The sequence below is a fragment of the Panicum hallii genome, chromosome 4, assembly GCF_002211085.1.
Source record: "Panicum hallii strain FIL2 chromosome 4, PHallii_v3.1, whole genome shotgun sequence".
Lineage (NCBI taxonomy): Eukaryota > Viridiplantae > Streptophyta > Magnoliopsida > Poales > Poaceae > Panicum > Panicum hallii.
In genome coordinates this window covers 3,248,602-3,276,530 of record NC_038045.1, presented here as the reverse complement: position 1 = coordinate 3,276,530, position 27,929 = coordinate 3,248,602, and the positions used below count along the sequence as shown (strand labels likewise).

Here is a 27,929-nt window from a genome sequence, read left to right as displayed (position 1 = left end):
TGTTGGATGGTTGAATCGACTTTAAAGAAGGATAGCATCACAGACGCCCCGGTTACCCCCATTTCTTTGTGAGCGGCAATCAACTCAAGCAGCTCTTTTACTTGGTCCATTTCGGCTTCACTGGGCTCCAATGTCCACTCGCTGCGTTGAACAGGAGGTCGGCCGGATCGCACAGGGAGTTGGGGGGCATGGTTCGTAATGTAGAACCAGTGATGTTTCCACCCAGGGATATTGGAAGGAAATTTGTAAGAATGTATTGTCACTAGCGTGTTGCCTAAGCTGGATCCCACACCCCCAATTGCAGACGGATTTTTTGAGGTGGGTTGGGCTTCATGCGGAAAAGATAGCGGAAAAGCGCCCAATGGGGCTCAATTCCGAGGAAGGCTCACAAAAGTGGATGAAGATGGAGATATGGCAGATCGAGTTGGGATTGAGGTGTTGCAGCTCAATCCCATAGAAGTAGAGAAGACCGCGGAAGAATGAGCAAGTGGGGAGGGCGAATCCCCGTTCAGAAAAAGAGCAAAAGGAAACAATCTCATCGACGTTTTCCATTGGGAAGGGATCACGAAGAGGAAAGGCGCCAATTAATGAGATCCCTCCTTGAAGCAGACCTCCCAGTACTAAACTCGCAAGATTTTGGCGAGAGCACTTACTAATTGACCATTCGCTGGTCGCCGCCTGCGCTTCCTTCAAGTCTTTCCTGGTTGATCTTTTCGGTGCCATTTTCACCCTTTTTTCGCCACGAGTTGTTCGAACAAGCTCGGGGCTACGGTGGTGGGCTCGAAAGTTTTTTCGACTACGTTGGGCGGCGGAAGGGCTCAGGCTCAGGCTCTAGGGTTTTGTTTTTTCTTTGCTGGCGGCGTCAGATCTGAAGGCACAAAAAAACCTAACTAACTGCGGGGTTAAATAACCAGCGTTCAGGCAGTGGTTTACTGTGTGAAAGATGAAGCGTCGCGCAATGGATTAATTGGATACAGGTTTTTAGCAGATTTTTGGGCCGTTACTCGATTTACCATTTTTTCTGGGTTAGTTTTCCCGAAAAAAGAGGTTTTTCGGGTTTCGAGTCTAATTTTTTGCTAAATTGCCTCTTCTTTTTAGACCTTATTTTTCAAAAGGAACTCTTTTTTGCCACGACCTTTGGGATCCTTTTTTCCAAAAAAAATTTTTTGGATTCAAGGCTCGGGGGCTGTGGGACACGTGGCGTCAACTACTTATTTTTCGAAAGTACTCGAAGGATAAAGAAGAGAAGAAGACTCAAGACTAATTTGACCCTCAGCTTGATTCTTTGATTCAACCTAAGGCTCGGGGGCTACTCCATATGGAGTGCGATTATTCATCGCACCCCAAGTAAAAGAAGGAATTCGGGGCATGAGCACCTCATAGCTTCGATGCAGCCAAAGGAGTACTCGAAGAAAGATATCAACACAGAGTTGCGAAAGAAGTCGAAGACTACTTCAGAAGTACTCGAAGAGCCTGCAGCACTCAGCTACGAAGAGCTCGGGGGCTTGTCAGACCCGGGGCCACGGGGCTGTGTACATTAAGGAGTCCGTATTGGACTAGGGGATAGGACATGTCCTGTACCTCATTTATGTTGTATTCTACTCGCATGCGGAGTAGAACTAGTCGATACAGAAGGAAACTACTCGAGTTGTACTTGAGTACGACTCCTGAGCTAGTATCAGGTTAGGATTCATGTAACTCTGTCCCCCCGGATATATAAGGGCGGGCAGGGACCCCTCTCAAAACATAAGATCACCAGATCAACATCAAGGCAATACAAACCATCATACAGGACGTAGGGCATTACGCATATTGCGGCCCGAACCTGTCTAAATCTTATGTTGTCTGCACCTTCGAGTTCCTGATCTCGGCGCATCCCAACCTAAAACCTACCACCTCGGGTATACCCCTTGGTGGGCAGCCGGATAAAACCCGACAGGCGGGAGGCACCTATTTTTCAATTTTTTCTCAACTGCCACCCCTTTTTCGAATTTTAATTTTTTTTAAACCCTTTTTTAAAAAAAATTCGGAGAACTCACCTCAACTGGGCGCCGGGTAAAACGCAGCTCCGCCCCCGGGGACCTGAATCCCGATCACAACTTCTTTGGAGGTCTGCTGCGTCCTTCCTCTGCCAAGAAGTAACACTAAAGTCTAGAGATGATTTTTGTCTCTACAAGACACGCAGAAAAATTCTGAACTTTTTATGATAAAGTAAGTTGAGTACGTGTCGACTTCTGTTGTTAACAACTTAACACCAAAGATGATTTTTCGGTGAAAATTGAGGCTTTCTGTGGGTGCTTTCTCCTCCATCTCCATGCAGGAGCCGCAATCCATGCTGTGTTCTTGCATATTTATGGCACCAAAGACTCTCAAGAAGCATGTCTCTCATCTGAATCCCTCGTTTGGAATTTAAGAGCTCGTATTTCGTCGCGTGCCCTTTCTCGTAGTATAGCCTAATTAATATCAGAAATCTGTATTCCTCTTTGATATTTGGCTCGAAGCGTAAGCCAAATGCGCGCAGACTCCCAGTCCGCCTCGAACTGTGAAAACTGAATGCCAGCAACAACGTGCGACTGTTTATATCTTCACAGCCAAGAAGCAAAACTTGCAAAGACGGCCAAGCATACGGAGTCAAACCAATTAGTACCATTCCTCAACAAATATAAAGATATCAATGCTGCATTGCACGCGCTTTCTCAAGACTTACGAGAGCAGTTTCTCAACAAATATAACGTAACCAAATAGTACCATTTCTCGACAAACATACAGATATCAATGTTGCAATTTATGCACTTTCTCAAGACTTAAAAGGGCAGTTTTACACAGGTCCACGATTGAAAAACTTTCATTATATAGTCGACGAGGGTGAACAGCGACCATGATTATTCGGTATATGTTATGTCTTGTCTTGATCAAAGACTCCCAGTACCTCAAACATTACATGATCAAACATATTTACATACACGCACACAGAGGTGTGTATAACAAAAAAACATATCGATCTAGCCCCCACCCAGGAAAAAAAAATTGCATGAGCACACAAAACTGGCTATCTACATGAACATGAAGAGCAAAACTAGCCTAGGGTTAGACCATATTATTGGAAGCTATACAGATGCCACTGCCATAATACATCTCTAGCATTCGTAAACTGCCAGACCAGCCGTCCACAACTCCAGCACAGAGAGCACACAAGAACGCTTCGTGGAAACAACTGATGCTTCGACCGCAATTGGGCAGTGTTCTCTCATTCACTTGTTACCCTGGCAATTGTAAATTGGCCTAGTCAAGATGGCAGTACATCAGGTATAACCACACATGAACAGGGAGAGTGACGGTTTACATGAATGGGAGATGGCAACTCTGAGGAGATCCAAGATTTTCCATGCCTTCAGATTTAATGTGGCCATCACTGCCATAACTATATGATGATAGCAACTTCCGCTGCAATAGGAGAGAGAATCAATCAAGATTTCAGAAAAGAGCAGGAGAACAAATTAAATACTAATGTAGAAAGTCATAAAACAGAGGGCATGCCCCTTATCCACATAGTCATGCATTCAAAGCTATAAACAGGAACCACAATAAAAATGTTTTGAATTTACTACAGAGAGAAAAAAAAGTTCCATAGATGGTAGTATGATCACAACCCCACCGAATGATGAACTCATCACTGGAAAGCTTTCAGCTCATCCCAGGTAAGAGATGATATTTTAAGCTGAAGCCTCACCTCAAGGAAATAAACTTTCAATTACAATTCATATCCCACTGATAGTAATGAAACTATCCAATAAAGTATTTGTACTTGAAAAAATGCAGGTTATCATATTTTGTTAAAAATATTGAAGTCTAGATACGCACTACCTGAAAAGCCCATGTAGTGTCAGATATAAATGTCATAAAGCGAATGCTGGAATTTCAAGGAGTTCCAGGGTATAATAGTGATAAAAATTACTGGAACACAGTTTATATTATCACCAGCAAAGTTTTAACAAGTCCTACACGCTGGGCAGACAGCATGATGGTGTATTCACTGTCAGGGCAGGCTATGAAACTGATTCTTGAAACACTGCATTCATCAGTGTATTTGACTATTTGTATTGGCAAAAAATTATGGTGAACCTAATACTATTAATAACACAAGATTGGGATGTGGTTCATAATATGCTTACATGACCAGAAGCTGCAAAAGTTTTGAAAGAAATGTGGGTGGATCAGAGGAAAGGACAAACAAAATAACTTACATGTTCTTCAAAGTCAGGACTAGTAAGGTTTGTTGATAGATTTCTCATAAGCAGCAGTACCTGCATGTATCAATTGAAAACCAAGACTTCATGAATTCTCAAATATGAATAGAAAGAAGAGTGCATGTAGAGCAATTCAAAATTAAAAAGCATATTCCCTCGAGTCACAATACTTCACGTTTTGGACAAGATATGGTCAAACTTTAGATTTTTTTTTTTACTATCAGTGACTTCTAAAATATCAAGTTTAAAAACATGAAACATCACATGTGTAGATTTGTCCTGAAAATACTTTCCTAATATCATACTTTATATTATAAATATATTCTAATACAAAAAATGTAGTCAAAGGTGCATATTGGAGACTGCACGTGTCCAAAATCCAAGTATATTTTACGAGAGGGGGTAATATCTGAATTTCTTGTAAAAACAATTGGAGATGAAAAATGTTTGCAACAAATGATGTTTCTAACCTCTGGAATTTAAATGGCTTGGAGTTTGTTATAGTTTTCAGGATAGCAAATCTGAACTGGAATTTCATTGAAACATAAAACTATGTGACGTTATTTCTGAGGGTAGTGAAGAAACGGAACCAGTAAGTAGAGTTTATAGAGGATGTACCGTTTCAACATCAATTGGATCCATCGCTTTTAACCTCTGCAAATGCCCACTGGTATCAGGATCAAAGATGCTTCCCAGGAAGCTGTATACTCGGGCAAAATCTGGCATGGCTGCATGTGTTACAAGGGAGAAGCATAAGTAAGGATATATTCGCAGTGAAAAAATATATTTCATTCACACTAACATTTCTACTTTAAAGACAAAATATATAATTAAGTCATAAGAAAATCAGATTTCATAGTACTGCTTGGAACCAAATACAGGTCCCTACTAGAAGATATCAAGAGATCAACGACCCTCCTGATTCAGAACATATGATATTTACGACATGTACATGGATATAAGGAGGCACTTTTTGACTAGCAATTTTAAAATATTACATTTTACATTTCAAATAAAGATACTTAAATATTACGTCATGATGAATCTAGCAACATCTATCTTGCATTCTTGCATAGTCAATCAACTTTTTTTTGCATACATTGATGGTCAAAAGCTAAAAAGGTTGAACCAGTAGAAATTCTAAAACAACAAATATTTTAGATCGGACGAAGTGATTTTTTATGTTTGGCATGTATGACAACCAAAAGGTCAAACTGCCTAGCCCTCTGAGAAGCATGAGGTTATTAGAGTGGAAATGTTTCTTGAGTTGCTCATGAGATGACACAAGACAACCATATGCTTGTGAGGGCTATGCTCTCAGCTGCTTTAGTATACATACAGACAATGGAAACTCAGAACCCCAGGAATTTATCCTTTAAAAAAACATGTTTTTTTCTTTAACATCATAGCCTCACCCAAAAGAATAAACTTGATGACATAAAAGGACCAGAATATAAACCCAAATGATCCAGCATGCTATCTAGCACGGCATGCACTACGTCATTAACAAAACCATAGCCAAGGTAGATTTGCAGAGTGTATACTGCAGAAGGGAGTGCTCACCACGGAGTGGTGGGACCACATTTTCTTGCTCAACTGCTTCAGAAGTTGGCCACGTTCCAGATGGGCTCTCTATGCTACTAGAGCAGTTATTTGTTGCAACGGCACCTGGACCACCAATATGTGAGAAGTTATAATTTGCTCCACAAGTTATTAATCTTTTCATGCTGCTTGCAACAATGATAAACAACTGACCATGCACATGACTTGCACTGAAAGGTTGAACAGGAGCATTGTCCCAGGAAGGCATTGCTGAATTTCCATTTGAATTTCTAACAGCAGTAGATGTATCCACAGACATGACTGAGCCTTGCTCCCTCTGAGGGAGTTGTTGAGACAAAACAGCTTGAGAAACTGCAGGAGATAAATAAATTATGCTCATCACTTCTCAACTAGAAAAAGATCATGCCAATGAGCTGGGTCCTTGAACACCACAAACCATTTTTAGATGCCTTCTGTGGATATGGATGAGCTGCCTTTCGTTTTGGCCGGGGTGGAGGCAGATGCTCGCCTGTACCATTCTTCTGAACCTTCAAGAAGTACTTCTGTGCATGGCTCCTAATCTGTGAAAAGAACATTTTTTTATGTAAAATGAGCACTTCCTTATCTGTGAAAAGAGCACTTTTTTTTTAATAGACTGAGCACATTATAATGCACACGTTGCTTACTAGCTAATTATTGAATGACTAAAGTAAACATGCATTGCTAGAACTCTGTAACTGTAAAGGACTTATTAAGGTGGATATGGACGGTACCTGTATAACAGTCTTTGAGCCAACATATGCTTCAATCTTTTTCCAATCACGATCGAAACTATATAGAAAAGAAAAGAACGAATTAGAATTAAATTTGATAAACGTAGGCCAGATCATCCTAGTTCTCACACAAAGCATTCCCAAACATTCTTAATTCAAGTAGCATTTCTTACAATCCACAAGTTATAAACAATCACAGGGAAAAGATATAGCATCCAAATAAATTCGTCGTGGTTGATTTCTTTGACTAATCTTGCCTGGCATTGCTAGAGGACAAAGAAAATGGAAACCTAACTCAAAATATTACAATCATGGAAATAAAAATGCACTCTCCCTCCTAACCTTGACTAAGGATCTAAAAATTCTCCCCCCTACCTTTTAGTTCAGCAGCAACATTACTTGAACTAAAAGGTCATAACATACTGAACATTCTCACAAATATAACTAGCAGAAACATTCGCCCAGGCATAAAATGTTCGTCTTTATTTACCACAAGATGACAACTAAGTATGACAGAAAAAAGTTTAAAAATTTCATACTAAGTACAGTGGTATTATCAGCAGCCTTATTAGATAGCTGTCAAACAAACCAACGAACTTTAACTCCAGTGCCACACAGATCAACAATAACAAGTAAACTTCTCACGATATTAGCTGACCAGACTAAACAACTATCCATGCTAAAGTCACAAATTCGCGATAAACAGGAATCAGACCACATCCCACCATCCCATTGTTATACCTGAACATAGTCTTGGAACAATGTCATCTCAATCAGTTTGAATCACGTTTAACCAACTAAACACAACACCACCACCACCCTTAAGAGAACCCCAAAAGGTACCCAAAAAATAGCATAACAAAAGCAGCCAAAACCCAAAGATTCAGACTTCAGAGAAATGGAAATGCAGGCTCAAATGTGCCCGGACCACAACGATATCCAATAGATTCAACGAAACCCTCGTCCTTGAATTCGAACCCACAGGCAAAACCTATGTGAAAAAATCAATCGCGTCTACTTAAAAACGCATACTAAACTACTCACAATTAACATTTCGCAGGACTCGCCGGACACGACGAATCCAAACACCACAACGGCCGCCACGCCGAGGTGGAGAAGGATAAGAAGCCAGGAATCGCTGCTAATCTATAGACCGGCACCAATTTGCCCCCCGACCACAGACACGGGACGGAAGAGGGCGGAATCGGGCACTCACAGCTGCAGGGCCTCGAGGAACTTGTCGTGCTCCGGCTCCGTCCAGCTCTCCCGCGACTTGGTGATGGTGTAGGGCTTCCTGACCTTCCGCACCTCCTCCCCCGCCGCGGGCGCCGGGGCCGGGGTCGGCACCGCCATCGGCGGCGGCGCCATCACCACCGCCCCCCGCATCCGCCGCTGCTGCTGCTTCCCGCCCCCACCCCCATCATCCCCGCCTCCGCCCGCGACGGCGGCGGCGGCGTTGGCGGCGGAGTCGAGCGGCTTCGGCGTCGTGCTCATCGAAACCATCAGCCGGCGGTGGCGCGTCGGGGAGCGGGCTAGGGTTTTGCTGCCTGGTCTCGTTTTTTTCCTCCTCTCTCTCTCTCTCTCTCTCTCTCTCTCTCTCTCCTCTCGGGTGCGAGTTGAGTTGGATGTGTGAGGCTCGCGAGTTGAGTTGGGAGACGAGGTGGGTGGGTGCCGGTGCGCCGGGGAGGAAATGGGCCGCGGCGCAGCCGGCCAGGCGCTTGCGTTGCGTGCGCGATGTGGATGTTTCGTCACGCTTCGGGGCGGTTCGCCGGCGCTCGCCGCTGGCCACAAGAGGGCCCTGACGCCGACGGGTGGGGCCCGCCAGGGGAGCGTCGGCTAGCGCCGGGTCGCTGCCGGGTGGGCCCGGTGGTCGGCGCCTCGGGAACGGGGGTGAGTCTCGTGCCAGCCAGATCGACGCCGCGACAGTGCCTCGCCGCACGCGGCACGCCCCGCGCCGGTGCGCCGGGCGCTGCCGTGGACGGACGGGGTCGCCGTGAGGGCGTGTGGCGCCGGTTGACCTATCTAGGTAGGCGGTCTTCCTCGAAGTAGCATGTGTCAGTATGTCACATTGCGAGTGGCCGGGCCACGGAGCTCAGGGCACACTGCTGCGGTATTCTTTAATTATAATACAACACAGATACTTACGAGGCACGCTCACCTTGTAAACACGCGTACGCAAACTGTACCGCTACGAGTATCTTTAAAAACTGAATCAGCGTATCCTTAAAATTGATGAAATCACCATATACGTCTCACTGCTGCAGTATTCTTGATGAGCTTTCAAATTTTTCTTCTCCAATTACACGGCACAGATCTTTTTTGGATTAAGGACAAATACGGGCTAAACCTGAGAGGACGAAAACTCATTGATCTCGTGGATCGGAAACTCATTAAAATGAACTAACCTGGGGGTTTCGAAATAGGACATACTTTGATCTAGTTGCGTCCATCCTTGGTTATTAACCTACCTGAGGCAACAAAAGAAGTATCATCTTTTGTGGCCCTGCAATTCTGCTCCATTTTAACCTGCTACGGCCTATTTACAGTAACACACGGCCATGCACGCTGCCACTATCCCACGAAGGCAGAGGCCTTCACCTGCCGGCTTAAAAGTCGCTTGCCTCCACCGCCTAGTTGGGCACCGGCTGTTACCATCAGAGACTCTGTTCTCTCCCACCCATCGATCTCGTTCGTTCTCACCAACACCTGCGCTGCAAAAATCACGAAACCTTTTCGGTCGGTGCCGGCTTTCCGGCGAGCAGAAAGGTTCGCATCTCATGCTCGCCGTTGCTGGAGTCTGGACAGGCCCAGAAGGTAGGGACAACACTCGGCCAATGAAGAGCCGATGAAGTTGATCGCTCCAGCCTTCAGGTCTGATGCTAAAGTTGCAGTTTTTTCTTTGACAAAAAAAAAAGTTACAGTTTTTTCCCCTTCAGGATCTGGAATCAGGCGCTGCAACTTCTTTTTTTTTTGAATAATTACTTCTTATTTTTTTGAAACTAAGGCGCTGCAACTTCCAAAAGAGGAAACAGGCGACCATTCCGCTCGAATCCTGAGCCCAAAGGATAAACTAACGGCGTGCTGCTGCTGAGCAGTGAGCAGGACAAAAGCTTTCCACGCAGGCTGCAGGCAGGTGAGATGGTCCATCGCGCGGTGAAATCCGGGGGGATAAGCACCGGTAAAATGCAGATGCTTCGAGTGTTTTTTGCATGCCCCGTGCTGGTTCCCGGAAGCAGGCACGGAGGCTCACCGGCCGGTCATTTCGGCCACTGTCTTATTGCTGCCCTGGTTTGGTGGTCGACCCGCAGGAAAATCGGATTGGGCCGCGCAAAAGCTTCTTTTTCGGCTGTTGCCCACTCTGCTCTAGCCCTCGACAATGTTTGCCTTTGCAGATCGGTCCACTATCCATACCAGCAAGGCAGCAAACTTGAGACATGTTTGGAAGCTAGGAAACATAGACTAGTACGGATTTTATCTCACACCAGGAAATGAATTGACGTATTATATATAGAAAAAGAGGAAAGAAACATCCAGATCAAAAACATAATTGTAGTCAATGTTGTTGTCCCATGATACATCATTATCGAATATCTTGAACATAAAACAATTTCATTAGTCATATCTCTTGCTTTTCCATCCAAAGAAGGTCAATATCTAGTTTTTATTTTAGGTTAGCCTGGTAGGGAAAGTCAATATAATTATCTTGGTAGGCTAGCTAAGTGGGAAGAGGGGAACAATGACAGCTTTTATTTCTGTTTGATTTCTACAAAACTCAATATATACTTCGCAATATCAAAGAAACTACAAAAATCACTAATCAAGACATACTTCTTTTGGATCTAAAATTAACTGCACTTGGTGAACTTGTGAATGCCAAATGGGTTGAAGCGAATTACCTATTGTGACGAAACAATCAATTTTCATGACGAAAAGATTTGCATAATTTCTCTAGTAAATCGAGAACAGGGCAAACATACACTAAATACTACTAAATCATTTCTTTCCAATTTTTGTTTTTTGCGTAAATTACGGGCAAGTTTGGAATTATACTGGACTGGTATATCGAAATTGTCATGGGTGTTTCTGAAAAGTGGCTGACTTATGGGTGTGCTTTACCATTCTCGCAGAATTGCGAGACCCGACAGCAAAAGGAAAGAGAAAGGCGACGTTCCTTTCTCCTCGTTCCGGCGCCCTACCAGTACCGGGAGAGTGAGCTGCTGCCTGCTCTGCTCAACTCGAGCGCCGCTTGTCGCGCGCACCGCGGCCTCGATCCGACGAGCTAGTAAGCTCCCCTCCTCAGTTCCATAAGTTCATCGGATTTGAAAGCTGGTTTTCTCCTGATCGCGATTCGGCTCCATGAGTAGCGTGGCTCCGGCTAGTGAAGTCTTGCCGCTTCCCTGTTTCTTGGATAACTTCTTCACTTGATTACTGTTCGTGGTAGATTTCTTGGTAATTAATAGCTCCTCTAATTTGATTTCCTTTCGCCGGATTTCTATACTGAAGAGTTAAGATCGCCTGGTAGAGCGATGGTTCTGAGCTCTAACTGATATCTAGATAGAGGGAAAACACTTGTGGATCGATTAATCCAAGATCTGATTAGTTAACTGGTTAATCAAATTGGTTTAATTCCTATACTAGCTATTGAAACGAGTGAGGTTGTTGGGTAAAATAGGTGGCCTCTTGGATACTGGATTGCTGGGACGTGAAATATACGGTAGCTTCTTTGTAGCTATCCCCATTTTGTTTCTTGTTTGTTTATTGGTTGCTTTGTAGGTCAGCTCGATTACCGTGATCGACATCCATCGAATGTTTCTTTGATCCTGTAAAAGAAAAGTTTTTCTTGGATCTTGTGTAAAAAGAGGCATCGGGAAGACGGGAACTGAGAAGTGTCTGAAACTATCTATCCGACCCAGAAGTTACGGTTAAAAGACACGCTAACGAATGTTTTTTCCTGGGGTGGGGGTGGGGGCCTATTTTGCTATACTGCTCTATTGTTTGCTTCTTGTTGGAATGGGAACAAAATCTCCGGAGAAATCCCATCAGAACAGTAAGGTCTCATGAAGTACTATAATAAGTAGGAATGCCATCAGGCATTATACTTCCTAGTTCCAATCAGGCAAACAGTGAAATGTTACTGCGTGTAATGCTGGGAAAAGGGCTTTTCTTTTAGCTGTTTTGAGCCTTTTTTCCAGCATTTCTTGCCATCTTTTGGATGCTTGTTGCTTGAGGTACAGCAATGTACCACTACTTGTTTTCTCTGAAGCTTAACACTGTCGGTGTTCATTGGGAGGTAGCATGTCTGGGGAGCAGGATCATGTTAGTAAAAGCTCTAGCTCAAGCATCAGCACCAGTACTCAGGAGAGCGAGGAGGAAGTAAGTGTAACCATTGGTAGCCTCCTTGCCCAAGCAAAGAGCAGCAGTGGACATAGTCTTGGGAAGCGCCTATCCCATTTGGGGTCAATACCGGTAATCCAGAGCCAATCATTGTTTGTTTCTTTATGCAGTTTTACTCTTATTTGCATTATTGAACTTTACATAACTTCATCAGTATAGTACTCAGTACTCCCTCCATCGTTTTGCTAAGGTGCCTGATCAAACTAGTGGCCTGCAATTTGTCAAACAATATACAGGTTTCTGTGATACAAAAGTGATAGTGTTAAATTTATAGTTGAAAGTGTTTTACTGTTAGTGATTTTTTTTTTTGAAAGAAGGCAACAACGGTCTCTTTTACCAATTGTGCTAAATCAAAACAACTATTCTAATGTTATATTATGCATCTTTTACATCAATAATCCTGTAAGTCTGTAATGTCCTTTGCTTTGCACTAGCAGGTTTTCTGCTATTTCTGCTAAGTTTTATGATCAAGTTTGTGACTCTCTCCTTTATTACAGTACACTCCCCGAGTTAATGGGAAAATCCCCAATTTTGATAATGCAACACTGGATCACGAAAGATTGCTGGAAAGGTAAAACATCATCTGTCAGTCTCACTCCATAAGTACACCACAAGAAGCTACACTGTTGGAATTAGTCTTGTGGAATTATACATGTTTTTTCTTAAAAAGAGTTATAAGTGCTGGTGTGCTTTCTTTTATAGTTTTATGTTCATTCACAATTACGGTTCTTTTGACAGGTTGGGCACTTACGGTTTGGCTGAATTTCAAATAGAGGGGGATGGAAACTGTCAGGTTTATTTTTCAAGCACTAGTGTACATTTCATTATCCCATATATTAAATATATTATGCTGCACCATCAGCATGGGAGTCTGCTAGCTGCTTGTAATTTAGCGCTCTCATAGAGTGCTGCTGTTACCTCATTCTGAAAAATTAATCAGTCTCTCCTACAAGAAAATTTAATTGGTCTGTGCTGTTTGAGCTCAAAATATTAAGCCATCCAACAACACTTCTCTTTCCTAAATGATGTACTGTTTCAGTTCCGAGCATTGGCAGACCAGATATTTCGTAATCCTGACTATCACAAACATGTGAGGAAGGCTGTCATGAAACAGGTTTGATTTCCTTTTGGCCTTCACTTCCAGGCTTCCTTTGACCAATAGATACATTACCACACTACAATTTAATCATATGGAATTGTGCTGGAACACCCTTTATTTCAGCTAAAGGAATTCAGAAAACAGTATGAAAGCTATGTACCAATGGAATATAAGGTGTATCTGAAGAGAATGAAAAGGTTCCTACTGAGCACTGATTTGAGTTGCTCATCAATTCACTATCCAGGGAGATACTCCTTTTGCAGTTACTTATTCGTCTATTCATATGCGTTTTTCTGCAGATCTGGGGAATGGGGAGATCACCTGACTTTACAAGCGGCCGCAGATCGGGTAATATAGCACTTAAGAGTTTGAAGCTAGTTGATTTGTTTCTAAATAGAACTTTTAACTGCATGTTTTTCCACATAATTTTTCTTATGTATGTAGTTCGATGATCCTTTTTCCTATGAGCCCAAGGGCAAGTTGTGAAACTAATAAAAGTGGTCGATACTATTGGCTCACTTTTGATGTGAATTTATTTGGTAATCCTTGTCAAAGATGCCTCAAATTCCTTTTTTTAATCATTTTTTAAATTATACAATTTAAATTTTAACATCACCCATTATGTCCCCCTTCGGAAATATCTTGTTTTTAGTATTATGCATTGTTACAGCATCAGTGTGTCTAATGTCTGTAGACTGTAAATTCTCTAACCCCACTTGTTTTTATAATTGCTTGCAGTTTGGTGCCAAAATTTGTTTGCTGACGTCATTTAGAGACACTTGCTTGATTGAAATAGCCCCCAGGGATCTGACTCCCACGAAAGGTTAGAGCTTTGATTAATCTGGTGCTCCAGTTCTCAGATATTTGGTTCCAAGTCAAATTCTATGTCGTCAGAATCTATTCTGCTCTTGAGATACTTGAATTGTATTTTTGCAAGTCCAACAGTATGGTTCCTTTTGAAGCAATAGTATGTTTAGGTTTGAGGTTCCGCAGGAAATTTGACATCTACCCCTTTGTTGGCACATATTTTGCAGTGCTTTGGCTAAGCTTCTGGTGTGAAGTCCACTATAATTCCTTATATGGAATTGACGGTGTGTGTTTTTCTTAGATGTGGTGCACTACCAATTTGCATTTTAGAAATTTGCATCATCGAATTTCAACGGAACCTACTTTGATGTCTCTGTATTTTCCCGGTTGCTGGTTAGTTATAAATGAGTTCCTTTTCTGCACTCTGCAGATCTCCTGACTCGCAAGACCAAGAAGAAGCACTGGCTGTTCTAGGCTGATTCTGAAGCTTCCTTGAGTAGCCATGTTCTTTCCAGCCAGTAGACTCTTTTGTAGTTAGTAGTTTGCCAATATTGTAGCATATCCTGAGCCTACGTAGGCTTTGCCTCATATGTACAGTTAACCTAAAATCTTGTAAACTTTCCTCAAGGAACAAACCTGGAACTGCACAACGTTCAGATCCATGAGTCTCATGTTCCTGATTGTGCTTAATTATTAAGACTCTGATTGTGCTTGCATGAGCTAAGCAGCTGACATGTAAAACGTACTACCATTGGAATTTTGATATAGCAGTTTGGGTTGCGTTCTCTTTGATTTTGATTCGAATTTAAATAAAAAACCAGAAAGTGTATAGGGTAATTAGAACTTTGGAGGCCAGCACGTCAAATATTTCATCATGCCTACTTTGCCATGGCCCATCTGCCGAAACACGGCCATTCCATGGATGGGCCGGGCCTAAATGGCCCCTTGCCACGAGTTCAGCCCAGCTCATCCTGAACGGGCCTAAATGGCCCCTTGCCACGAGTTCAGCCCAGCCCGGCCTGTGCAGAGGAGAGGAGCGTGCGACGGGGCAGCACCGCAGCAGTGAGCCGGTCTCCGACGCCATTGCTGACGCTTGCCGAAGCTCCCCGTGGAACGAGAAATTTCCCTGCGTCAAATTTCCCCGGACCGTGGAGGTGTTGAATCGTGCGTGAGCCATTACGTAGCGTCGACAACCCGCTCGGCTGCCCGCTGCCGCATCCCCGTCGAAGAGATCCCCGCCTCTGACTTTCTTGTCCCACTCCGCATCGTCCCGCACCGGTGGAGAAACTGAAACACGATCCCAATTTCACCAGTACCTAATCCCAGGGGCAATAAGAATCGCTCCTTTTAAATTCTCTCCGAGCTTAATCTGATCGTGTTGGTCGGGCTCAGAACTTGAGATTGCGATTTGAGGAGTTGCGGGAGAGAGATGGCGCAGAGCAAGGAGGAGTTCTTGGAGCAGTTCGGCGGGGACTACGGCTACCCGGACGCTCCCAGGGGCATCGACGAGCTGCGCGCCGCCGATTTCAAGCGGCTGGAAGGTGTGAATTCGCGACCTTCCCAATTCATATGCGAAAACTTTAAACTGAACTTGTTTGTTTCTTGTAAAAAAAGGAGAGATCAAAGCTTTCTGATGTTTGTTGCCGTGCTCATGCAATTTTTTATTGGGAAAGTTGAGCTTTGTTGTTGTGACTAAGGGAAGAAGTGATGCCAATTTTGCATGTTAAACTTAACATATATGGAAGTTTGCAGCTTGCTAGTTTTTAATGATGTGCTGGTTTTGATGAGCAGGGATGGTTTTCCTGGACCATGCTGGTGCGACACTCTACTCAGAGGCACAGATGGCGGATGTTGCCAAAGACCTTATGTCGAATGTCTACGGAAATCCTCGTATCTTTAAATTTGGAACTTGTGTTCACAAGAGACATTGCTATTTTTTCCTTAATAGCTATTTAATTTGAAAGTTATTGTAGCTGTGTTCCTTGACATGCTTTTTAGATAGCCAGAGCGATTCAAGCATGGCTACAAGCGACCTTATTACTTCTATGCGACATCAGGTACTGCATATTATAAAAATTCAGACTTGTCAGTTCTTGTATTTGTATTTTCAATTATCTATCGAGTTATTTACATTCTATGCAAAGAACCCATTTTAAAAATCAACCGGTGCTGCAACAGTTTTCTGGGCAAAAGAAAGCCAGTGCTGGTGATTGGCATCCATTATTCATATTATGCTCAAAATCTAACTATGTTCATGTCTATTTCAGCCTATGGTCTAAAGTAGAAATACTCTATTACATGTAATTAAAGTTAGAGAGGAGTATGGGTATAGTTTGCATGCTTCATTCTGATCTGAGGAAATGCAAATTGATGCTAACATCTTACGCCGTTGTATGCACTTGAGAGAAGTCGCAACCAGCTCTTTCTTGCTTTTGATACAAACTTTATCCTCACAGGTCCTAAAATTCTTCAACGCATCTCCAAGGGACTATAAATGTATATTCACCTCCGGGGCAACAGCAGCTCTGAAACTTGTCGGTGAATGCTTTCCATGGAGTAGAGATAGCTGCTACATGTACACAATGGAAAACCATAATAGTGTGCTTGGGATAAGAGAGTATCCTACCATGATTTTAACTCCACTTACTGACTAGCTAAAGCACTTTGCAAGTACATGCTCTAATGGAACAATGTGACATAGCTTGATACTCTGATTAGTCTGATGCCCTTGAATATATGACAGAACAGTTGCTTTCCTTTTCTGTTCCCTTTATCAGTAGGTTCTGTAAAGTTCTCAAATTGAAATTTGTGGAAATGAGTTCCTTCTTGGTAGCCTGTATTAATGGTTGAGAAACTCAAATTGACACACTGTGTTAAAATGCACATTGGTTCAGGGCGTATTTTAGATTTTGTGTGTCCTTAATATATTCATAGGTATGCTCTGAGCAAAGGAGCTACTGTATCGGCAGTCGATGTTGAAGAGGTTGTTGATCCATCAAAGAACCATGGAAGTGATAGTTTGTTTAAGATTTCAAAACACTCAACCCAAAGAAGAGGTGATGATGTGCTTTTGCATAATTACCAGAATGGAAGCCTGACAGCTATTTCAGGTAAGCACCTTATAGGTATAAATGTGTTTCTTCAGCTGTGACGGTCTGTTCTCCGATCTGACTGAATCTATGCCATGCTGGTGTCATTCTTATCTCTCTCTTTCTCTATGATTCAGGAAACAATGTAAATCTATTTGCATTCCCTTCAGAGTGCAATTTCTCAGGACACAAGTTCAATCTCAGCTTGGTCAAGCTCATCAAGGAAGGAAAAATTATTAGTACTACATCACAGCAACAGTAAGATATTCAATGAATATAAGGCCGTACTGAACTAGACAAGTAACCGAATCTCTCTAGCAGCACTCCCATTTTCCTTGGACTCTGGGTATCCTTGACATGCTTAGTACTTGAATTTCAGGGGCAGCTGGATGGTTTTGATAGATGCTGCAAAAGGATGTACAACTGAACCACTAAACTTAACCGTGTATTCTGCTGATTTTGTTGTCTGTTCATTCTACAAGGTAATCTCGGTGCAGCTATTTTGTTTGGAAGGCCTTGTTTAAAAGATGTAACCAATTGTTATCCTCTGGTGAACTTGCAGATATTTGGCTATCCAACTGGTCTTGGTGCCTTAATTGTAAAGAATGGTAATGCAACAAGCAGTATCATTTTCTATTATTATTGTGACATTTCCTTTCCTTCTATTCCGCATACAAGGCTTTAAGCTACATTCTAAAGGTTAAGATAAATTAAGTTGCTACAATAATTTTTCCATAGATGCTGGCGATCCTCTTCCCAAGAAAGCAGAAAGTGCCCTAATGATTTCTTCCTTATTTTTCGTTCTATGACAGAGGCTGCTGGTTTGCTGAACAAGACATACTTCGGTGGAGGTTAGCACTTTAATATGCTGCTTAGTTTTGATTTATTTGTTTCTTGTCCTGCTTTTTAGTTACCTTTCGGAATTTTTTAAACATAGGAACGGTGGCTGCTTCAATCGCTGACATTGACTTTGTTCAGAAAAGAAAGAGCATTGAACAAGTTCTTGAGGATGGAACAATCTCATTCTTGAGCATATCCTCTCTTCGATATGGGTTTAAGATAATCGATACGCTAACTATTTCAGCTATTGCAAGGTACCTATCAGAGGTTGTTTTTGGTCCTAATATTCTGTCTATGATGTACTAACACAGTTCTTCTCTTGTAGGCATACTGCATCTCTTGCTACTTATGTGAGAAAGAAAATGATGGACTTGAAGCACAGCAATGAGAAAAATGTTTGCATAATCTACGGACAAGAAGCTTCTAAGGTACCATTACCCAGTCACTTGATGCCTTTTTGTTTGCTTTTGCTTTCTTCTACCTCTAGGGAGTTATCACATTTAGCAGACGAGATACACATCATGAAGATAATCTGGACTTCTTCTCAGAAATTTTTGTTAACTCTGCATATTATTAATGCTAACTTTTGATTCAGGTGAAAGATCTGAAGATGGGTCCTACAATCACATTCAATTTGAAAAGAGAAGATGGCACCTGGTTTGGATACCGCGAGGTGGAGAAGCTTGCCTCCTTGTCAGGAATTCATCTGCGTGTAAGGGAAAAATTGAGTTCTCATATTCCTCTGATCCTCTCTCTCTCTCTCTCTCTCTCTCTCTCTCTCTCTGGCTTATGGACTTTGTTATTATTACACCTTACCTATGTTTCACATGATAATTAGTAAATCACGGTTCTGGGAATCTGACCTATTTTCATATTGATACTATTTTTCCCTGGGCTCAGTTGAGAATGAGAACAAACATTTTAGTCGGTACCAATTTATGAACAAGTACCATGGTGTAACACACGTGTGTGTGCGTGTTTTTTTGGGTGGTGGTGGTTGGGTGGGGGTGGGGGTGCGGGGTATGATGTATCATAATTTTGGGTTATGCAAATATATGCATATGTCAGGCTCACCTTATTTGGCAATTGTATGGTTGAGAGATCAGTGAATTTTTGTCAGTTAACTCAAGCTTATTTCAACTGCTTCTGGGATCTTGGCTGAATTCGTTCCTCATCTGTTTTGCAGACAGGCTGCTTCTGTAACCCGGGTGCATGTGCTAAGTACCTTGGCTTGTCACACTCAGATCTAGTTTCTAATTTTGAGGTACACAATACCACCTTATTTGCTCAACACAACAACAATGTTATACCTTACAACTTTTGGATCTAAATAAAGTAATGTGCTGCCAACATGTTAGGCTGGGCATGTTTGCTGGGATGATAATGACATAATAAATGGAAGACCAACTGGTGCTGTGAGGATATCATTTGGCTACATGTCTACATATGAAGATGCTGAGGTGCGATATTTTTTTTCCATTTTTATTTACTTGGAGGTTGAGTCCATCTCTAAGCTGTCATCGCTTATCTTATAACTCTTTCTTTAATTTTTGCTAGGAATTTCTTAAGTTCCTGCAGTCATCTTTTGTGTCCAAAGCTGTAGGATTGAACAATGGCTACATGGTGAATATGGATACTCTTAATTTAGGAGGTAATGACATAATTGCCTTAAAATATGAAACTGGTCATATATTGTGTTTTTATATTTTTGCATTCATTTAAATTTTTTATTGATATGGTTTTTGTTATTGCAGATGATTGGAGCGAACAAGCTATTTCAGATATCCGCTTAAAATCCATAACTATATATCCTGTGAAATCTTGCCAAGGATTTAGTGTGCAGGGTTGGCCACTGACAACTGGTGGTATGCATAGATTTCAAACCTAACAGCTGTCTTTCTTTTGTAGCTTTGGCTACAATTTTTTTGATGGCCTTGTATATGCACTTCATAAATATGTTGTCCTTTTTTTTTAACTTAAGGTTTAAAATATGATAGAGAATGGCTTCTCCAAGGATCAGGTGGTGAAATTTTGACACAGAAAAAGGTAACTGAATTATTATTTTTGTCCTTTATGTGTTAAACTTATAAAATATGGGTGGTGATTTATGTTCTCCCAAAACCTGAAAGCACAATTTCTAAAGAAAAGTGAGGGCATCATTTGCAACCAGCCATTACGTGCAAAAAATAGTTTTATGATTGCCAGAAAAGCGTTATTTAGGATGCTATTTGCGAAGTAATTTTTATTTATTTATTTCTGAACTGCTGTATTTATTGTATGAATTAGAAGTATTATTCTTTCCAGCACAGTTAGTATAAGACAAAGACATGAACATGGCAACATAATTTGTTTCTTACCAAACATATATAGAACTGCACATTTTCTTTTTTTATAGCCTGCTCAAAATCATTTATCAAATCTGTATTGAGGGGTTGTGTCTAATCTTCGGCAACATTCATTTCAGGTGCCAGAGTTGAGCTCTATCCGCACATGGATTGACCTGGAACTTGGGAAACTCTTCTTGGAGTCGCCAAGACGCAAGGATAAATTGCAAATATCTGTTATAGAGAATTTGACGCATCTAAGTGCAGAAGCAGATGTTTATGGTCAAAGGTATGGTTGTGCAATTGTGTACATGTTCACCTTGTACAAGTATGACAATATCTGTTTTCAAATTCATCTCTTCTGCCATCTTCTTTTGTACCCTATTCCCCATATAGTACTCTTGATCCTAATGTTCCTTTGGGTTTATTTAGGCTAAATTTATTTGGTGATATTATATTACAGATAGCTTAAGATTTATTGATAATAATGACAAGTTTCAGCAAATTGCTTCAGGTACGAGGTGCAAACTTACGGTGACACGATAAACTCCTGGTTCAGTGATGCTATTGGACGTCCTTGTACCTTTATGAGATGCTCAAGCTCCAAGTACCGTTCCTGCACAATTAATGGAAGGAGAGATCGCCTATGTAGAGATACTCGAAGCAAACTTAATTTTGTCAATGAAGGACAGCTGCTACTTGTTTCCGAAGAGAGCATATCTGAACTCAACAGCCGGTTAAGTTCAGGTATGCAATTTTTCTTTCCCCTTTCTCATCAAAAAAGAAAAAAAAATGTTCCTCTGTTCTGTGCCCTGTTTTACTGCAAAAGGACCAAAATGCCTGTGACTACCCAGTAGGCTCGTACTCTAAGAACCAACCAATATAGCTCCAGCGATCCAGATTGTTTGACTTCGGTACATAGTGTGTAGTTTGCATCCATTCTTTTTGGATAACCTTTGTTATTATAACTCACTTTGTAGTTACACATTTTCCAGGTAATGGAAATGGTAAGCAACGGGTGCTTGTTGATGCAATGAGGTTTCGTCCAAATATTGTTGTCTCTGGGTCCACACCATACGACGAGGATAACTGGAAAAGGCTTAAAATTGGGGGTGCGTATTTTACTGTAAGTGCTTCTTCTCCCTTCAGATTCCATTGTCAGAGCAGACTTGATCATTTGTGTGCCCACAAGTTAAGCACCTTTGCCATACTAAAGTAACCATCAAGCAGTAAAGAAAAATTAGTTTCTGGACACATTTGGAGAGACACACTAGAAATTGATGATTCGCTGATGTATTCTGTACAATGCACACTAATTCTAATTTTGCCAATAGTGAAAATGTAAAAGGGTTTGTCAATTATCTACTTCGTTAGTACTGTTGTACTAGCTTTTCAGGCATTTTTGGCTCATTTGCTGATTGCTGTATACTTGTTTCTTTTTTGGTTTGGTCCATGGTGCAGTCTATGGGAGGATGCAACCGTTGTCAAATGATCAACCTATATCAGAGCTCAGGGCAGGTGATCAAATCAAAAGAACCACTGGCAACTTTAGCATCATATAGACGACAAAAGGTGGGTTCATGTGCTATGACTTGCTTGTCTTTGTTTTTCTGTTCTGTAACTCAACAATTTCACACGTGAGCAGGGTAAAATTTTGTTTGGCATCCTGCTGAACTATGAAGACAGTATGGATGAAGAAGATGATACCGTTGTAGAGAGATGGATTAAAGTAGGGCAAGAGGTGTACCCTTCTACAGAATGACGTGTACAGAGATCAGCACAAAGGTTTCACTTGCATAAGAAGCGGAATGTAGAGACTTTCAGATATACCATGTATGTAATAATTTTCTTTTTTTCATGCCTGTATGTAACACATAAGGGCTTGAAGCCTGTGTTCCGACAAAAAAAATATAGAGAGTAAATGAATATAATACGAAGGGGGGAAAAATGTATATCCAGAAATGGTTCATATTTGGTAGTTCCTCGGTGAAGTGCGATCAATGTACCAGTGGTATTTGCACATCGAGGAACTGAATATATGAAACAAATTATGAGATTGCTCTCTTAATCTGCATTCCTTAAAGGGAAAAAGGAACCAGACTCATATAGTTTGAGATTTGAACGTGATAAGTACTAACTAGGAAGAGCAAGAAAAAAACATGTCCAAGCGTCTAAACCTGTGTACCTAATTTGGCAATGGCACTGTACCGGTTGTTGCGCCAAGGCGATAGGTGCACTGAGGACTTTGGTGACTGGGAGCAGTCAACAGGATTTTGCGGAGCCTCAGGCCTCAGCTGTGCTGTATCACCAGGGGGGCAAGGGCTAAAGAAAGGGGAAGATCACCAGGGGCAAAGATCTCAAGAAAGGGGCAGCCAACAAACGTTATCTCAGATATCATCCAGCAACAGTTGATGTTAATCATAGCAGCCATACACTGTATCCTATACCATTTATATACAGGAAGACACCCCACAGAAACGGACAACAAATAAAGGTCAGGACACCAGCTTTAAAGGTTAGCGTCAGATGTTGCCGACAGGTTCATGGCTTGCTATTCTGCCTTCTTCTCTAGATGGAACAACTTTCCACGGACAACTTTCCTGCGTCCAACACATGATATTGCCATTAGACTAACATGTCAAGTAGCATGATTATGGTGCCATGGTGCATGAGAAAAAAAAGGTGGGATAAGCGGAAGATGACCTTGGAGGGCGATGCTCCTCGTCAGATAACACCTTCAGTAGCCTTTCCTCGAATGGTGTGGTGTGCCAACTAACCCTTTGACCCTGCAACAGTTGAGTCAGAACCAAAGCACATATAACCTCATACTTTAGACAAACATTAGTGATAAATGCATACCTCTTTGTATCTGGTGATTGTGTTGGGAATACCATTGGCATCCCATGTCTTGGGTAACCTAGGAGTAGGATTCTCAATATCCCACCCAAGATCAGAAGCATTGAAGCCAGGTCTCTCGGTTGGAAAGCTGCACTCATCATATGATTGATCGCCTGCTGCACCCTTAACATCACCTTGGTTCTCAACATCTGTAGTGGAGGAAGATTTCACCCAGTGGGACAGGCTAAATGCAGCATTCTTTTCATCTGAGTTGGTATTTGATAGTTCTCCGCTATCCAAAAACTCCTCAGGAGAGAGTGCTTCTTTTACCTGGCGTGAAAATGATGATGAAGTTTCGGACAAACCTGATTTAACCACTGAAGTTGAATATGTTTGCTTTGGCTTCTTGACAGAATCTACTTCCAAGTTTTTCCTTTTGGGGGGATTGGATGGCGGCAATGGTGAAGAATGTTCTGTCAATTCCATCTGCTGAAGTCTGTTCTCGATCGGTCTCAGGACAGGGTAAATGAATTGTTTCCGGGTCTGCACACGCTTTCCAGATATAGAAGCCCCTCTATGTGAAGTATAGATTGTTCCAGGGGTCTGCATATCATCCCTGAGAACTAAAGGAGTTGCAAAGGGTGAACCACTACGATCGGCCTGCTTGTGTTGGATGTTCTGAAACGGGCTCTTTTCTAAGAAAGCTGCATGAGGAACTAATTCAACTCCTAGAAGATGCTGGGTATCTTCAATGCTCAGTTCAGACGGTGCATGATGCTCCTCACATCTGCACATGCATGGCATAAAAGAAGGCACTGATTTTGTGTTTTCATGATAATGCAGCAGAATTTCAGACTTTCGTGTAAATGAGAGTGGTTCGTACCCTTCAGATGAAGTAGCTTCAAATAGTGATGCACAGTTGGTTGCTGGTGCATTGGTTGGCATGTTACCACACTGCAAGTTCAGAATGAAAGTATCAGATAAATAATAGTGGAGGTGATCTCAGAAGTGAACTCCCACGGTCCCACCTCATTTTGAAGCTCAGCTGGGGTTTCAGATATAGTGCCACATAACTTGAGGTAATTTGCCTGTGTAGAGTTAAGAATGCCATGAAAATTCAAATTCGAAGAGGATAAACATACTATTCCCTAGAATATGTACTGGAAGTTATTATCATTCACAAAGTCTTAGAGATTAAACAAAAATGAAAAATATCAGGGAAATAACGCAGAGGATAGATATTTGTAAATACAGCTTATGCAGAAAATATAAAAGCATCAGCAAGATTTTTGATTAATTAGCGTGGAAAACTTGGCCAATCATATGAGCAAAGGTTAGACCGTAAAAAAAGAATGATCAGAAAATGCAATTCTGACAACAGCTGTTCCTGTAAAAATAGTTATAAGCTAAAGGCTTACAACACTTAAATCCTTTATTATAGGACACACCTTATGTCAACATATCAACAGATTACTCTAACCCTGTCAAGATTGCTACCACACCCAGTCCACAAAAATTTCAGAACCACTCTGGTGACTTGACATAACACATAACGTAAAAGTTCAGCTAATCAGCAAATAGGTATTCACAGGTAACATTTGTGGGAACACTTCGCTAGGCAACTTCAACTGAACAACCAATAGTTCTATACACTGAGTAAACCTAAATATTCCATTCTAAACTTTCCAAATACGCAATCCACATATTGAATACAGCATAATCATTAGGTCCAATCGTTTGAGCAGAGGTTGCAACATAAAGAAGTATTATCAAAAGGTACAATGCTAAGAACCAGAGCTCCTTAAGAAAAAAAGGATAGAAGCTATGGGCTACACTGCAGTTGATCCTTTCCATTGAACACATCATACTTAAACATTTCGAAAGATTGATTAACCCCACCAAGCTTAATGTAACCATATGGAACACACACTTCAAGAAAGTTCAGAACCACTCTCTGGTGACTGGTCATAACATAAAGGTACAGATAATCAGCAGCTAGGTATTCACCGGTAACACTTGCAAAAGGCACTTTGCTATGCAACTTCGACTCAAAATGCATTAGTTCTCAAGATCAAAACTGCATAAACCTAGTATCTCATTCTAAGTTGACCATATGCACAATCCGCTTGTGCAACACTGCAAAATATAATCAATAATCCCATAGTTTGCTGAAAGCTTAATATCACACAAACAACCGGAAGATTAACCTAGAGCTAGACTGTGACAGTAGACGCCACAATCTCATCCCACTTTAGCAAGACCAAAATACATCATGTAGCTGCAATCTGACACGCATACCTCTCGCCTAAGCTCCTCGTCATCAATGCCGCCATCGGTCAAGTCCCCATGGTATTTCCCATTCCTTCCAGAACCCTGCAAAATATAGTCAGCAATCTCATAGTTCGTCAAAAGCTTATATAGCCTTATACCAGACAAATAAGCAGAAGATCAACCTGGACCTAGAATGTGACAGTAGACAACACAATCTCATCCCACTTCAACAAGACCGAAAAAAAAAAGATCATATAGCTGAAACCTGACACGCATACCTCGAGCCTAAGCTCCTCATCATCATCAATGCTACCACCGTCAGTCAAATCCTCATGGCATTTCCCATTCCTTCCTAAACCTTCCACAATACAACAATAACAAGCACATAAAACACCCAGATAACCATAACATCGCCGCACATCCGGCACCCCCCACCCCCACCCGCCACCAAAAATAAAAAATTCAAATTCAAACGCAATACCTCGGTCATCATCCCAGAGCACCTCCGCGGTCCGATCCCCGTGCACGAGTGCATCCTGCACGAGAACACCGAAACGATCATCAGCACGGGACAACCAGATGAGCGCGAAGGAAGCGGGAGGAGGATCAGGGGCTCGACTTACGCTGGAGCCGGAGCCGCGGCGGGGGCGCGGGCGGAAGCACGAGAGGAGGCAGCCCACGAGGACCGCGTTGAGGAACGCCACCACCGCCCTCGCGATTGCCGCCGCGCACCGGCGCATCGCGGAACCGCCCGCGGCGAGCCGCGCTGCCGGTGGAGGCTTAGGGTTTAGCTGCAGCGCCGCGTGCGTGGGGGATCTGGTGGCAGAGCCGTAGGCGGCGCGGCGAGGTGAGGGGAAGCGTTTGAAATGGAACGGGAAGCCGTGGAGGGAGGGAGACGGTGACGGGGGGCCACGGGGAGACGAACGAATTGTGTCGTTGATGGGCTGGGCTGATTTTCTGGCTGTCTCGCCCTCCTCTCTCTGGTGTGTCGATGGGCTGGGCTGATTTTCGGCTGTCTCACCCTCCGATCTGGTGTGTTGATGGGCTGACGTTTTGTCATAGCGATTTTATTGTTTGGGCCTGCATCATACAAGGGCTGGGCTTCTTAATTTAGTTTGGGCTGCTGAATCGCCGGTGCCACCGTTGTATTCCCGGCGGAGTTCGGCGCCGCGCCACAAAAATCTCCAGGAGCCGCCACGAGTTTCCGGCGAATGAATCTCTCTCGGCACCAAGCACCAGGCGCAAGCTACTCTGTCTAGGCTAGGCACCGCCTGTTTGACACGCGGAGCCACGAGAGGAGGAAAAACCACACCGAATCATCATCAGGGCAGACGCCGTCGTCTCTGCTCGCCGATCGCATTTTCATGTGGATCACGCGGCGCCACCGCGCACCACCGCCGCGCGCGCTGTTCCTCGTCAATCAATCAATCCTTCTACACGGCAACCAAGCTGTTCAGTCTCCCATGAACAGGCCGGAGACTCCTGAACTTTTCGTACTACGCCTTAACTGCTGGCTGACCTCGCTCCAGCTCTCGCGCTAGCTCTGTCGCGCGCCCGAGTCTCTGACCGGGACAGCCTCTCCCACCGTCTCACGGCCGGATTTAGCGTATGCGTGAGAATGCGATGCGAGTGACGGAACTCCCAGCATTTCTCTGTACCTAAATGGAGCTAGCTAGAAAATCGATGTGTATTCGAGTCTTTCTCTTTTTTCCCCCTTTCCCAGGCGTTGCGTGGCCGCGCGCGCGGGAGCAATGGGCACGGGCGGCGGCGGTGCCCCGCGGCTCCCTCGAGAGGGCGGGCCAGGCGTGTCCGGCATCTTGCAACCTCACCGCGGCCGGACAAACCCACGCGCCCGTCGCCGTCGCCGCCCGTCGCAGTCCTTGATTTTCGAGGAAGAATTGGCAGTGTGTGTTCTCTTCTCCTCCTACACCCTCTTCCGGGTCCGACAGCGACCGCGCGCATCTGGAGCTCCGGACACGCGCTCGCAGAGCCCTTCCGGACCAACCCACGGTGATGGAGAAGAATTATTCCAATTCCGATCCGGTGTCAAGCGATCGGACCCGGCCCGGTGGTCCGTGCGCGCGGATCCCTTTCACATGCACTGCAAGTAACACCGGGAGGGAAGGAGAAACCCGCCATGAATGCCGATCGAGATGCATGTGGCAGGCGGGGAGAGGCGGAGGGAACCGATCCTCTGGAAGAAGAATTCAACAGTAGGTAGCTTCCTTCGGCCGTACGCCGGGTTGACTTCGCCTGTTCTGTTCTTTCCGGGATCGAATGTTCAGCAAGTTGGGCTTGAAGTTTTGGTGCCGACTGGGGATCGATCAGCTGCATGCTGCAGCCACGGGATTGGATCTGCACCCGCTTTGACAAATTCCGGTCAACTGTAATTTCTGGGAAGAAAGCTTGGTGGAGGCGATCATGTCGCTAGTTGCTGTTAGTTACAGACACTGGCCGTTGAAAAATACCCCAGGTGATCTGCGTACTTCCGTACGTATGTCCCACTATTTCAGCAGTACTTACTGCTGTTATTGAATGCTCATGTATACGGTTGGATCGAAATGGTAAACTGTTAACGCAGTTGATGTCAGGATACACAATCAATTGGAGCGAAGGACACGGTACCCTCTTGTATATCTGTTCTGACTCCCAGCATTTCTAGAACATGCATGTATGATGCATCTCCTGGCAATTCACGGGCACTG

The 27,929-nt window shown here is 43.1% G+C and overlaps 4 protein-coding genes across 11 annotated transcripts; 2 read left to right on the top strand and 2 right to left on the bottom strand.

Moving 5' to 3' along the window:
• Nucleotides 1-2,825: 2,825 nt before the first annotated feature.
• Nucleotides 2,826-8,224, bottom strand: LOC112890244 (protein REVEILLE 6-like). Its single transcript, XM_025957146.1, has 9 exons — nt 7,779-8,224; nt 6,563-6,620; nt 6,247-6,370; nt 6,003-6,161; nt 5,811-5,915; nt 4,866-4,975; nt 4,245-4,304; nt 3,344-3,444; nt 2,826-3,263 (listed from the first exon to the last, which is right to left on the bottom strand). The coding sequence occupies exons 1-9, from the start codon at nt 8,063-8,065 to the stop codon at nt 3,248-3,250; spliced, it is 1,020 nt and encodes a 339-aa protein (XP_025812931.1). The 5' UTR covers nt 8,066-8,224; the 3' UTR covers nt 2,826-3,247.
• A 2,468-nt stretch (nt 8,225-10,692) lies between these two features.
• On the top strand, nt 10,693-14,607 carry LOC112888998 (OTU domain-containing protein DDB_G0284757-like). Of its 4 annotated transcripts, none has more exons than XM_025955448.1 (10): nt 10,693-10,844; nt 11,857-12,028; nt 12,454-12,527; nt 12,695-12,749; nt 12,996-13,070; nt 13,179-13,252; nt 13,355-13,403; nt 13,794-13,878; nt 14,090-14,146; nt 14,293-14,597. In XM_025955448.1, exons 2-10 carry the CDS (start codon nt 11,858-11,860, stop codon nt 14,334-14,336), a joined length of 684 nt encoding a protein of 227 aa, XP_025811233.1. In that variant the 5' UTR covers nt 10,693-10,844; nt 11,857; the 3' UTR covers nt 14,337-14,597. The 4 variants fall into 4 exon arrangements, with proteins under 4 accessions (XP_025811233.1, XP_025811238.1, XP_025811234.1 ...); XM_025955449.1 differs by having other exon boundaries at nt 10,694-10,844; nt 11,853-12,028; XM_025955452.1 differs by lacking the exon at nt 10,693-10,844 and adding an exon at nt 10,927-11,011.
• Nucleotides 14,608-14,874: 267 nt separating this feature from the next.
• On the top strand, nt 14,875-22,189 carry LOC112888995 (molybdenum cofactor sulfurase). 3 transcript variants are annotated; one of them, XM_025955443.1, is made up of 23 exons: nt 14,877-15,140; nt 15,255-15,403; nt 15,654-15,752; nt 15,861-15,919; nt 16,319-16,479; nt 16,797-16,972; nt 17,089-17,209; nt 17,331-17,433; nt 17,514-17,559; nt 17,764-17,802; nt 17,889-18,045; nt 18,117-18,219; nt 18,387-18,503; nt 18,978-19,055; nt 19,150-19,251; nt 19,349-19,442; nt 19,546-19,656; nt 19,773-19,837; nt 20,256-20,404; nt 20,630-20,862; nt 21,111-21,241; nt 21,577-21,687; nt 21,761-22,189. In XM_025955443.1, exons 2-23 carry the CDS (start codon nt 15,292-15,294, stop codon nt 21,875-21,877), a joined length of 2,484 nt encoding a protein of 827 aa, XP_025811228.1. In that variant the 5' UTR covers nt 14,877-15,140; nt 15,255-15,291; the 3' UTR covers nt 21,878-22,189. The 3 variants fall into 3 exon arrangements, with proteins under 3 accessions (XP_025811229.1, XP_025811228.1, XP_025811227.1); XM_025955444.1 differs by having other exon boundaries at nt 14,875-15,403; nt 21,111-21,227; nt 21,761-21,902; XM_025955442.1 differs by having other exon boundaries at nt 14,877-15,403.
• A 283-nt stretch (nt 22,190-22,472) lies between these two features.
• Nucleotides 22,473-26,085, bottom strand: LOC112888996 (protein JASON-like). 3 transcript variants are annotated; one of them, XM_025955447.1, is made up of 10 exons: nt 25,848-26,085; nt 25,706-25,760; nt 25,503-25,582; nt 25,252-25,326; nt 23,982-24,041; nt 23,837-23,907; nt 23,319-23,740; nt 22,975-23,162; nt 22,819-22,901; nt 22,473-22,715 (listed from the first exon to the last, which is right to left on the bottom strand). In XM_025955447.1, the coding sequence occupies exons 1-10, from the start codon at nt 25,962-25,964 to the stop codon at nt 22,667-22,669; spliced, it is 1,200 nt and encodes a 399-aa protein (XP_025811232.1). In that variant the 5' UTR covers nt 25,965-26,085; the 3' UTR covers nt 22,473-22,666. The 3 variants fall into 3 exon arrangements, with proteins under 3 accessions (XP_025811232.1, XP_025811230.1, XP_025811231.1); XM_025955445.1 differs by having other exon boundaries at nt 22,975-23,740; XM_025955446.1 differs by having other exon boundaries at nt 22,975-23,740; nt 25,503-25,576.
• Between the last annotated feature and the right edge of the window lie 1,844 nt (nt 26,086-27,929).

Excerpts from the sequence above, each read along its gene's own strand:
- LOC112890244 (XM_025957146.1), bottom strand. The coding sequence starts at position 8,065 with ATGGTTTCGATGAGCACGACGCCGAAGCCGCTCGACTCCGCCGCCAAC. Across the intron at positions 6,371-6,562 it reads GCTCAAAGACTGTTATACAG|ATTAGGAGCCATGCACAGAA; the intron begins GTACCGTCCATA and ends TTCTTTTCACAG. Across the intron at positions 6,162-6,246 it reads ACAGAAGGCATCTAAAAATG|TTTCTCAAGCTGTTTTGTCT; the intron begins GTTTGTGGTGTT and ends TATCTCCTGCAG.
- LOC112888998 (XM_025955448.1), top strand. The coding sequence starts at position 11,858 with ATGTCTGGGGAGCAGGATCATGTTAGTAAAAGCTCTAGCTCAAGCATC. Across the intron at positions 12,528-12,694 it reads CACGAAAGATTGCTGGAAAG|GTTGGGCACTTACGGTTTGG; the intron begins GTAAAACATCAT and ends TTCTTTTGACAG. Across the intron at positions 13,879-14,089 it reads GGATCTGACTCCCACGAAAG|TGCTTTGGCTAAGCTTCTGG; the intron begins GTTAGAGCTTTG and ends CATATTTTGCAG.
- LOC112888995 (XM_025955443.1), top strand. The coding sequence starts at position 15,292 with ATGGCGCAGAGCAAGGAGGAGTTCTTGGAGCAGTTCGGCGGGGACTAC. Across the intron at positions 15,920-16,318 it reads TTACTTCTATGCGACATCAG|GTCCTAAAATTCTTCAACGC; the intron begins GTACTGCATATT and ends TTATCCTCACAG. Across the intron at positions 19,838-20,255 it reads AAATTTTGACACAGAAAAAG|GTGCCAGAGTTGAGCTCTAT; the intron begins GTAACTGAATTA and ends CATTCATTTCAG.
- LOC112888996 (XM_025955445.1), bottom strand. The coding sequence starts at position 25,964 with ATGCGCCGGTGCGCGGCGGCAATCGCGAGGGCGGTGGTGGCGTTCCTC. Across the intron at positions 25,761-25,847 it reads GCCGCGGCTCCGGCTCCAGC|GATGCACTCGTGCACGGGGA; the intron begins GTAAGTCGAGCC and ends GTTCTCGTGCAG. Across the intron at positions 22,716-22,818 it reads GAGGAGCATCGCCCTCCAAG|GAAAGTTGTCCGTGGAAAGT; the intron begins GTCATCTTCCGC and ends TGTTGGACGCAG.